The 12,370-nt window shown below is 41.2% G+C and overlaps 1 protein-coding gene across 5 annotated transcripts in view; it reads right to left on the bottom strand.

The window, feature by feature from the left end:
- Positions 1–12,370, bottom strand: part of KIF15 (kinesin family member 15) — a 79,945-nt gene that overhangs the window by 43,906 nt on the left and 23,669 nt on the right. For all 5 annotated transcript variants that reach the window (XR_006715796.1, XM_045492580.1, XM_045492578.1 and 2 more), the window contains exons 8-10: positions 6,739–6,948; positions 3,411–3,536; positions 3,128–3,250 (exon numbers count right to left, since the gene is read on the bottom strand). Coding sequence is in view for 4 of the 5 variants with exons in the window: in XM_045492580.1 (XP_045348536.1) it covers positions 3,128–3,250; positions 3,411–3,536; positions 6,739–6,948 (459 nt within the window). In the remaining variant the exon portion in view is untranslated. The remainder of the gene's footprint in view (positions 1–3,127; positions 3,251–3,410; positions 3,537–6,738; positions 6,949–12,370) is intronic.

Here is a 12,370-nt window from a genome sequence, read left to right as displayed (position 1 = left end):
GCAAACTCCTCTTCCCCTCGGGAAAGACTATCCCCTCCCCTCTGTTCTGGCGCACAGTAAGGATGTGATGAACTGCAGAGGTGGCTTGAGCTCCATCAGCCTGGCAGAAACCACTGTCTCCAAAGGAACCCACCCTGTATTTCCTAATAGCCCTCCTGGAGGGAGGAGTTGGTCGGACAGCTCCATTTCTGTTTTACTACCACACTAAATGTTATTTTAAAGAAATGTCTCTTGAGAAATTATCTTAAAGAAATTACTTCTTTGAGACATCTTCTAAGAGGTTCAAAAGGCCCATAAAACCCACAGGGTGATAGTAAGAGCCAACAGTTGGCTACCAACCAGATCAAAGGGACCCAGTTGTGAAATACCCAATATCCTAGAGAGGGAAAAAAACTGACAGTCCCAAGGTCCCCGTGTTCTTGTCTCAAGCCAGGTTTGCCCATTGGGAAAGATCTAAATAGCACATCCTTAAACAAGTCCCAGATATCCTAGCCACTTTCCACCGGGAGGCTGCAGAAGGGGACTTACCATTGATAATGACTAGCATAAGTCTCCTGGTTTTATTGTTTGATGTATTCAGAAGTCATTTCTAGTTGTTTCTGATGCTAACGGCCAGCCTCATTATAAGGCACTCCTGTATATTCTGACATCACTGTCACATCAGTGACATCATAATCCTAATTATCCCTGCAGTTCTCCCCTCTCTAAAAGCTTCTATTAAGTTCAAAGAGATAGGGTCAGGAAGCTCTAATGATTTTTCCTCCTCATATTACAAATACCCCACACAGGGTCATAATCCAAGAAAATGAACGAGTAACTAGATTTATAGTCTTCTGGTTTACCCAGGAGAAGAGGTAACATGGACCTTTTCACTCTTACATGGTAAGATGATCAGAGAGTCTATTTGGCGGGATAGAAATGACCCACTTCTCCTTTAAAAGAAAGAGGAAATTAATCTGCCAATTCATGACACTATGATTCTTTTGTCTAGAACCAAAGGATCTCTAACGTTTCCAGAAGGAGTGGGGAATCCTTGGTGTTTTAACAGACTGCACCAGAGGGTGGCAAAGCACTACTTGTTCATGGGCCAAACACAGTCTGCTGTCTGTTTTTATAAGTAAAGCTGCACTGGATCACAGCCATGCCCTTATGTTTACATACTGCCTGTGGCTGCTTTCTCACTAACAAGGCAGAGCTAAGTAGCTGGGATACGGACCATCCAGCCAAAGAAGTCTAAAATATTTACCTTTACAGAAAAACTTTTCCGACCACTGGTGTACACAAATATCAAGGAAGCTTCTTACATACAAGAAAAATGGGGAATCCTTGCAGGTATAGACAACTTAAAAGACAAAGCTTGCCAATATCATCAAACTATTTTCATAGCAAAACCACACACACGTACACACACCTCTGATTGCATTGGTTTAGGTAAATAAATTTAGTCTCCAACCCAACTGCAAAGGAAAAACTTTGCCTTTGTTTAGGAAAACACAAGTAAATTAATACTAACCATAAGACCTAATCTAGATCTCAAACTACATGAGCAATACAGAAGACTAGGAAAGATGAAATAGAAATCTTGCTTAGAATCAATAGCCAAATTATGGAAAGAGCCCAAATGTCCATTGACTGATGAATGGAAAAAGAAGATGCGGTGTATATATACAATGCAATATTACTCAGCCATCAAAAAGAATGAAATCTTGCCATTTGCAGCAATGTGGATGGAGCGAGAGCATATTATGCTAAGTAAAAGAAGTCAGAGAAAGACAAATACAATACAATTTCACTCATATGTGGAATTTAAGAAACAAAAACAGATGAACTTAGGGGAAAGAAAAAAAGAGAGGGGGGGAAGCAAACTAAAGAGACTCTTAACTATACAGAACAAATGGAGGGTTGATAGAGGGAAGTGGGTGGGGGGTTGGCTAGATGGGTGATGGGTATTAAGGAGGGCACTTATTGTGATGAGCACTGGGTGTTGTATGTAAGTGATGAATCACTAAATTGTACTCCTGAAACCAATATTACACTCTCTCTATATATACTATATAATGTATATTTTATATTATAAAATATATACATTTTAGTTACATAGTGTATAAATACACTAACTAGAATTTAAATACAACTTTAAAACAAACAAAAAAAGAAGTCTTGCTTAGAGATAAGCTTTCACAGAGAAATAAATAGAAACTAGTGTTAATATTAAGGCAATCACAAAAGTGAGATGCTACAAGCTTAAGTATTTTTCCAATTTATTGTACTCAGTATTTTACCTTATTTTCTTAATGGTTATTTATTTAGAGAGAGAGAGAGAGAGTGAGCAGGGGAGGAACAGAAACAGAGGGGGGGAGAGAGAGAGAGAGAGAGAGAGAGAGAGAGAGAGAGAGAGAGAGAATCCCAAGAATCTCAACCTCACAAACCGTGAGATCATGACCTGAGCTGAAATCAAGAATTGGACACCCAACCAACTGAGCCACCCAGGTGCCCCTACCTTACTATTTTTTTTTCCAATATATGAAGTTTATTGTCAAATCGGTTTCCATACAACACCCAGTGCTCATCCCAAAAGGTGCCCTCTTCAATACCCATCACCCACCCTCCCCTCCCTCCCACCCCCCATCAACCCTCAGTTTGTTCTCAGTTTTTAAGAGTCTCTTATGCTTTGGCTCTTTCCCACTATAACCTTTTTTTTTTTTTTCTTTTCCCTTCCCCTCCCCCATGGGTTTCTGTTAAGTTTCTCAGGATCCACCTAAGAGTGAAAACATATGGTATCTGTCTTTCTCTGTATGGCTTATTTCACTTAGCATAACACTCTCCAGTTCCAACCATGTTGCTACAAAGGGCCATATTTCATTCTTTCTCATTGCCACGTAGTACTCCATTGCGTATATAAACCACAATTTCTTTATCCATTCATCAGTTGATGGACATTTAGGCTCTTTCCATAATTTGGCTATTGTTGAAAGTGCTGCTACAAACATTGGGGTACAAGTGCCCCTATGCATCAGTACTCCTGTATCCCTGGGTAAATTCCTAGCAGTGCTACTGCTGGGTCATAGGGTAGGTCTATTTTTAATTTTTTGAGGAACCTCCACACTGTTTTCCAGAGTGCCCCTACCTTATTTTTAATCAGCTTGGCTCTCTGAGCAAAATTAAGCGTTGACAGGGTTTCCCCAAAACACCTGGATCCAGGATGAACATTTGCAATTATGGCTGTTCTGGCATTGCCTCCAAGGGAATCCTGTTTAATGATATGAATGGTACACATTTTCAGGAGAGAAACCACAGATTTTTTTAAGCAAAGAAAATGGATATTCTTACCACTAAGGCTGAGAGATTACCTATCAACCATAGTAAGAGTAACCAGAAAAGGGGTCCAGGAGGCCAATGATCTACTTTACCCGAAGTAAAAAGGTAAGTTTGGAGTCTCTGTAGCAAACATGCCTTTGTTTTCCATTACCCACATCGACAAGCGCAGTGATCACTTGGCCCAGGCAGCTCAACGATCGGTTTATGTTACCTGCCTCCTAAAGGGAAAAAGAACACAAAGTTAGGTGCACTGGCATTTTGAATTAAAATATGGCTAGCAGTGCATTTTGAATGGAAAGTCAAGTCGTTGACAATGATATTAAGGATAACTGATTTTACAGCAAAAAGACGTTCTCAACTATCCCCTTTTTCCTATTTGACACACATTGCAATTTTAGTGTTCAAAGACAAATACAGAAATTATGTGAAGGAAAAAAAATATGTCACCTCATGATTGTAAAGTTTTAATTTGACCTATAGGTAGGGATGAAAATCTGGAAGGAACAGAACAAAAAGTTGGAGTAGTGTATTAATAGACATATTTTTCAATTCTTTTGTGTTAAAATGTTTGCTACTGGGGCACCTGGGTGGCTCAGTTGGTTAAGCATCCAATTCTTGATTTTGGCTCAGGCCATGGTCTCATGGTTCACGAGATCAAATCCTGCATTGGGCTCTGTCCTGAAAGCACAGAGCCTGCTTGGGAGTCTCTATCTCCCTCTCTCTCTTTTCCTCCCTTGCTTGCGCATGCTCTCTCTTATTAAATTAACTTCAAAAATATAAAATTTTAGGGGTGCCTAGGTGGCTCAGTTGGTTATGCGTCTGGCTTCGGCTCAGGTCATGATCTCGCAGTTCGTGAGTTTGAGCCCCGCTTTGGGGCGGTGTGCTGACAGCTCAGAGCCTGGAGCCTGCTTCGGATTCTGTGTCTCCCTCTCTCTGCCCCTCCCCCACTCACGCGCGCGCGTGCGTGCGTACGTGGGTGCATGTGCGTGCTCTCTCTCTCAAAAATAAACATTAAGGGGCGCCTGGGTGGCTCAGTCGGTTGAGCCTCCGACTTCAGCTCAGGTCACGATCTCGCGATCTCTCGGTCTGTGAGTTCGAGCCCCGCGTCGGGCTCTGGGCTGATGGCTCAGAGCCTGGAGCCTGCTTCCGATTCTGTGTCTCCCTCTCTCTCTGCTCCTCCCCCGTTCATGCTCTGTCTCTCTCTCTGTCTCAAGAATAAATAAATGTTAAAAAAAAAAAAATTAAAAAAAAAATAATAAACATTAAAAAAAATTTTCCAATATAGAATTTTAAAATGTTTGCTACATTAAAATGGTGTGGTAATAGCCCACTCCATGTCCCACAAAGTCACTGATAAACTTATACCAAGAGAATATTCAGCCTAAGTCTGTAAGGTATTAAACCTCTTTAAAAAGTGGTTTGGCTGGGGCGCCTGGGTGGCGCAGTTGGTTAAGCGTCCGACTTCAGCCAGGTCACGATCTCGCGGTCCGGGAGTTCGAGCCCCCGCATCAGGCTCTGGGCTGATGGCTCAGAGCCTGGAGCCTGTTTCCGATTCTGTGTCTCCCTCTCTCTCTGCCCCTCCCCCGTTCATGCTCTGTCTCTCTCTGTCCCCAAAAAAATAAATAAACGTTGAAAAAAAAAAAAAAAAAGTGGTTTGGGGAGAAAAAAAAAATATGTTACACTAGATTCTCACTGTATTTAGTATACTTCAATAACTGGGTCCGCAGTGGTGGGAGTACAGAAAAAAAGAGAGAAAGAGTACAAATTATCAAGCAAGATGTGCTGAGTTCACAGGCCACACTGTTTCAGCAGTCAGTAAATCAGAAAGGTGCTGACAGCACTGTCTGTGGAGCTGGAGTCCTTCTGCAGATCCACTACTAGCTGTGTGCCCCTGGACAATTTCTCTTCCGTTTCTCTAAAATAGAAGGGATAACAGATAACAGAAGGGACTACTTCCCAAAGATGCTGAGAAGGCTAAATGAGTTAATATACACAAAACACTTGAAACATGCCCAGCATATGTCCTATTATAAACATATGCTTTCTCTTTGCTTCATGTCTCAATGGAAATATGAGCCTAAGATCTCCTGAAACTGCCTGACAGTTCAGGAGACTCCTATCTTTACTTTCAATGCAAAAGATAGACTCTTGGGGCACCTTCGTGGCTCAGTTGGTTAAGTGTCCAACTCTTGATTTTGGTTCAGGTCATGATCTCGTAGTTCATGAGTTCGAGCCCCACACAGGGCTCTACACTGACAGCATGGAGCGTGCTTAGGATTCTCTCTTTTTCTTGCATCCATGCTCTCTCTCAAAATAAATAAAAATTAAAAAAAAAAAAGTAGACTGTCTTCCACCATTTCCAACTGGCCATCATAGTACTCAACTATAGTATTCACACGTTTTACTGACAATGCAGATCACAATACATGTATACACATCAGCAACACACATTCAGAAAACCTGAGGTCCCACTGCCAATCCCTTAGCCTAGGACGAGGTCCTTGCCCTCCCCCTGAAATATTAACCAGCACAGCTGCCCTCCTTGCTCTCTAGGCTCTCCCTGTGTGAACCTGGCAGTGGTGAGCCAGATGGCGCACCTTTTATTAAACAGGCTTTTGAGGGGCGCCTGAGTGGCTCAGTCGGTTAAGCGTCTGACTTCAGCTCAGGTCATGATCTCGCGGTCCGTGAGTTTAAGCCCCGAGTCGGGCTCTGTGCTGACCGCTCAGAGCGTGGAGCCTGTTTCGGATTCTGTGTCTCCCTCTCTCTCTGACCCTCCCCCGTTCATGCTCTGTCTCTCTCTGTCTCAAAAATAAATAAATGTTAAAAAAAATTTTTTTTTAAATAATAATAATAAAAATAAATAAATAAACAGGCTTTTGAAATCGCTCAAAACTTTTCAGTGTTCCCCAACGTTTGGAGAGTTGAGCACAAACCTGGCCTGGCACTCCTGGCCCTCAGTGGCCTGGGTCTGCTTGTACCTCAAAACCAACCCGTTCACTGATCCATGCTGAAGTGCTGAATGCCATACTCACTCTGCATCCACAATCACCCTTGAGATGTGCCCCAGCTGGGCATGTATTCCCTGTTCCTCTCTCCCAGTCCAAATCCTGCCCCCTTGGAGAATCCACTCAAGAACTACTTCTTTTCCATACTTCCCTCAAGCGGTCCAGTCCCTTCTTCCTCTGACCCCAGCTGATATTTGTACTAGCATCCCTTCTGGTATGAATTCAGATGCTCTGGCTACAGACTTGTCTTATCCTGCGTATGTTTAACGTCCCTACACCACAACAAAAATTTCTGCACCTTTAGAATGAGAGCAATATCTCATTCCTTTGTAACCTTCACACACTTACCTGGGTATTGACTTTTAGTAATTAATTCACACACAAGTTGAATTGAAGACCAGAATTCCATTCTTACCTTCAACCTCATCCCTTCTGCATGGGTGTCTTTTTGCCTTTCAGATCCTGCTAAGTCCACCAGATTGAGTAGAGAGGTCCGTATATTCACAGTCTCATTGCTTTTCTCCATTGACTCTATTGTAATTGTAAACACTGCATGAGATCGAGAAGATTCTCTATTCATTGATGTTGATGCCACACGTCTGTTTCTCCACCCTCCAGACAGCACCTAGGCAACAGGGAAATATATTGTCACAACTTCCAAGTGACACAACAGCCACTATCCTCAGTATGAAATTTTGTAAAGGACAACGAGAAGAAATATTGGTCCATCGAGGATCACACTCAAGTTACTCTCCCCCTTCTGGTTCCCTCTCCATGTTACGGAAAGAGAACAAATAGGAAATCAGCAGGCTGATTTTATGAGCAAATCATAAAATCTCTCTCAACCCTTTTGCCTAGATAATGAGAAAGTTAAACAAAATAAATCTCAAAATTACCTTCAAGACCTCTGTCGGCTCTTTTGGTCTATAAAGACCTCCCTGATCCCTAAAGGCAAAGAGGATGCATGAAAGTCCAAACTGCAGGCTTTGGAATCAGATGAACATGAAGTCAAGCCCTGGTTCCACTATTTACTAGGTGTAAGGTCTGGGCCAGCTGAACCTCTTCAAGGCTCAGTCCTGTATTTGTAAAATGGGAACATGGGCACCTACCCGACAAGGCAGAACATCACCAACGGAAATGAATGTGCTCACTAATCACCTTGGGATCTTGATAAAATTCACATTCTGATCAGTAGGTGTGAAGGCAAGGCCTGACATTCTGCATTTGTAACAAGCAACCCAGGCAATGCTAACAGTCTGAGAGCTACGTTTTTGAGTAGCATGGAAATAATATGTATAGGATAAAATGGGCGAATTAGCATCTTACATCAAAACGTAGATTAAAAAATTTAAACGAAATAACAGACACAAAAGAAGTGAGCACAGTGCTTGGCACATACACTCAATAAATGGAGCTATTAGAATCCTATTAACCAGGCAAAGCATAAAATTGAAGCTATTGGTTTCTTTTACATTTTTTGGATAGTACTTTATGCTTATTTTTCATAACACTAAATACTGTATATTAAATATTAGGTAAGTCATAATACATTCTTCATACAGCTGGAAAGAGAGAGACACAGACCCTCAAACATGGGACAAATTCTAAAATACTATTGTCTTAAACAAGCAAGGTACAAAGGCAGCACAATATACTATCATTTGTGCAACATATGGAGAAAAAGCAAACGCAACTGTGTTTCTTTAAATCCTCATATAACGGGCAACTGGCTGGTTTAGTCAGAAGAGCGTGCAGGTTTTGATCTTCGGGTCATGAGTTCAAGCCACACATTGGGTGTGGAGATTAAATTAAAAAAAAATTTTTTTAGTAAATAAATCCTTATATAAAAACCAAATACAAACAAAAATCAAAAACAAAACCAAAAACTACTTGGTGAATGTTCATGAACTGGAAGACTTAACAGTGTCAAGAGGTTACTTCTCCCAAATGTAATCAACAGATCCAACACAATCCCACTCAAAATCCTAGCAGCGTTTTGTGCACAAACTGACAAGCCAATTCTATAGGTATGAAATTGCAAAGGACCAAGAATAACCAAAATAATTGTTTAAAAAAAAAAAAAAGCTGGAAGATTTACTCTACTTGATTTCAAGACTTAACTATTCAGCAATAAGAGGCTACCAGAATCAAGAAAGTTTTATACTGGCAAGAAGAGATACCTAAATCAGTTAAACAACACAGGTATAAATCCATACACATATAAATCACTGATTTTCATCAAAGGTGCAAAGGCAATTCAACGGGAAAAAAAACTGTTTTCAGCAAAGAGTGCTACATAATGGATCAAAAATAAAAAGGCAACTCATAGAATGTACAATACTAAGGGTGAACTCTAATGTAAATCATAGGCTTTGGGTGATGATGATCATGTCGATATAGGTTTATCAAATGTAAAAAATGTACCACTCTGGTGAGGAATGTTTATAATAGGGGAGGTTACTATGCATTTGTGGGGACAGAAGGGTATATGGGAAATCACTCTACCTTCCCCTTACTTTTGCTGTGAACCTAAAATGCTCTTCAAAACTGCAGTCTTGGGGGCACCTGGGGGCACCTAAAATGCTCTTCAAAACTGCAGCATCTGATTCTTGGTTTTCGCTCAGGTCAGGATCTTGTGGTTCATGGGTTCGAGCCCCACATCGGGCTAGATGCTAACAGTGCAGAGCCTGCTTGGGATTCTCTCTCCCTCTCTTTGCCTCTCCCCTGCTTGTGGGCATGTTCTCAAAAGTAAATGGATAAACTGGGGGCCACCTGGGTGGCTCAGTCGGTTAAGCATCCGACTTCGGCTCAGGTCAACGACCTCATGGTTAGTGAGTTCGAGCCCCATGTCAGGCTCTGTGCTGACCGCTCAGAGCCTGGAGCCTGCTTCAGATTCTGTGTCTCCCTCCCTATCTGCCCCTCCCACGCGCTTGCTTGCTCTTTCTCTCTCTCAAAAATAAATAAAAACATTTTAAAAATAAAAATATATAAATGGATAAACTTAAAATAATCAAGAAAAAAAAGAATGATTTTTTTTTTAAAAAGGAAAATACAGGTATGTGGTTTACAAGAAACACCTAAAACATTAACACAGAGAGATTGATGGCAAAACATATACCAGGCAAATTCTTTTTTTTTTTTTCATTGTTTTTCCACTTTTGAGAGACAGAGACAGAGCATAAGCAGGGGAGAGACAAAGAGAGGGAGACACAGAATCTGAAGCAGGCTCCAGACTCTGAGCTGTCAGCACAGAGCCCGACACGGGCTCAAACCCACGATCCGTGAGATCATGACCCGAGCTGAGGTTGGCCACTTAACCAACTGAGCCACCCCGGTGCCCCTATACCAAGCAAATTCTAATCAAAACAATGAGAGGTACCTGAATATCAGACAAAAGAGATTTTTAAAGCAAAAAGTGTTAATATGAAAATATAGGGATACAGGGTCAAAAAAATGTAGATTTAAATAAAAGGAAGTTATACTAACTCTACTGCTTACATATGCATCTAATAAAACAGTCTCTTTATGTATATATATATGAGATAAAAACAATCAAGATGAAATCATTACAACCAACACCTTAGCTGGAGATTAATACATCTCCTTCAAGTACTGACAGATTATACAGAAAAAAATCTGAGTAAAAATACAGTATAAATCCTTGTATTCAAGGATATTCTTCTCATGAATACATTTATAAAACTGTCCACTGTATTAATTCATAAGTCATTTCTCAATAAATCTCAAAGACCAAGCATCACAGAAGACCACCTTCTCTGATCACATTGCAATTAAGAATTAACATGAGAGAGTTGGGGCGCCTGGGTGGCGCAGTCGGTTAAGCGTCCGACCTCAGCCAGGTCACGATCTCGCGGTCCGTGAGTTCGAGCCCCGCGTCGGGCTCTGGGCTGATGGCTCAGAGCCTGGAGCCTGTTTCCGATTCTGTGTCTCCCTCTCTCTCTGCCCCTCCCCCGTTCATGCTCTGTCTCTCTCTGTCCCAAAAATAAATAAACGTTGAAAAAAAAAATTATAAAAAAAAAAAATTAACATGAGAAATAAATTTTAAATTATCATAAATTTGGAATTTCAAATCACATTTCTTTTTTTTTTTTTTAATTTTTTTTTTCAACGTTTATTTATTTTTGGGACAGAGAGAGACAGAGCATGAACGGGGGAGGGGCAGAGAGACAGGGAGACACAGAATCGGAAACAGGCTCCAGGCTCTGAGCCATCAGCCCAGAGCCCGACGCGGGGCTCGAACTCACGGACCGCGAGATCGTGACCTGGCTGAGGTCGGACGCTTAACCGACTGCGCCACCCAGGCGCCCCTCAAATCACATTTCTTTTAAGTTTATTTATTTTGACAGAGAGGGAGAGAAAGCACATTCCAAGCAGGCTCACCCTGTCAGCACAGAGCCCAACGTGGGGCTTGATCCCATGAACTGTGAGATCATGACATGAGCCAAAATCAAGAATCAGATGCTTAAGGAAGAGAGATAGGTGATTCCTGTCAGAGCTGCTGGGATTGAGAGAGTATTTGGGACTGTGTCTGAAGGGAGAGACATCTATGTAATGGGAATTCCCAAGTCTTGGAACAAATCCACATAGGTATTTGGGTAGGAGATGTGTACCCTTGGGATATTGATGAAACCCAGTGTTTGATTATCTCTATCTAATGGCCCGTGTTTTAGCCTTTCTTCACCTCTCACCTGACTGGGTTATCTGAACCTCCCTCTCTCCCGCAATGAACTCTGACCTATAACCTCTGAGCATACCCCACAGGACTGGGCCCTCCTTAACCATCCATCTTGCTTCTAACCTATGTAAATTTCTGTAGTGGCTATCTTATGTGAGATACAATAAAAAAAATTATTGTATACAGTTTCTATTAAATGTTATGAAAATGTTAAAAAAAAAAGAATGGGATGCTTAACTGAACCACCCAGGTGTACCAAATTTTAATATCTTAATTGTCCTGTGGATCTAAGAATTGTTCCATTATAATTTCATTTTCACCCATGAATCACTGAGAAATGTGATCTGACGGGCACCTGGGTGGCTCAGTCGGTTAAGCATCCAACTCTTGATTTCAGCTCAAGTCGTGATCTCACAGTTCGTGAGAACAAGCCCCATGTTGGCTCCGTGCTGGGCATGGGCCTGCTTGGGATTTTCTTTCTCTCTCTCTCTCTCTCTCTCTCTCTCTCTCTCTGCCCCTATCCCTATCCATCTCCCCAGATCGCATGCACATGCGCTTTCTCTCTCAGAAAAAAAAGATATTAAAACTTGTGTGAAATTTAAACAATAAGAAGTAAACTTAGAGCATTAAATACTTACATCACAAAAGAAAGGCCAGATAAGCTATGCATCCAGCTTAAGAAGTTGGAACAAAAGCAGGATGAGAAAGAAAAAAATGCAAGCCATATAAGCAAAATCAACTGCAAAAAAAAAAAACAAAATAGGGGGCACCTGGGTGGCTCAATCAGTTATGCATCCAACTCTTGGTTTCCGCTCAGGTCGTGATGTCATGGTTTGTGAGTTTGAGCCCCGCATCAGGCTCTGGGCTGGGAGCGTGGAGACTGCTTGGGATTCTCTCTTTCCCTCTCTGCCCCTCCCCTGCTTGTGCTCTCTTTCTCTCTCTCAAAATAAATAAATAAACATTTAAAAAAAACTTTTAAAAAAAGAAAACAAAATTGTAGTTACAGCAAAGATTTTAAAGATGAGAATACTGGAAAAACTTTTTGTCAATATATTTAAAAACTGAGAGGAGACTGAAATTTTCTAGGAATAAAAAGCGTCCCTGAACTTCTGACCCAAGAAGAGGTAAAACTGAAAAGCTCTATTACAGAATTTTCATTGGTAGCTAAAAAGCTTCTCTCAGAACATAAGGCCCAGATGATTTTGGGAAACAAATGATTTTTATGAACAAGTCTTTCCAATCATACAAACTTCCAAAAAAAGACAAAGGTGATAATAAAACAAACGAAAAAAAGTTAGGAAAATGGAAAATCACAGGTTGGTCTGAATCTTTAACACTGAGGGAAAATCCT

Source organism: Leopardus geoffroyi, chromosome A2 (genome assembly GCF_018350155.1).
Source record: "Leopardus geoffroyi isolate Oge1 chromosome A2, O.geoffroyi_Oge1_pat1.0, whole genome shotgun sequence".
NCBI classification, from domain to species: domain Eukaryota; kingdom Metazoa; phylum Chordata; class Mammalia; order Carnivora; family Felidae; genus Leopardus; species Leopardus geoffroyi.
This window is presented reverse-complemented; position numbering and strand designations above follow the sequence as displayed.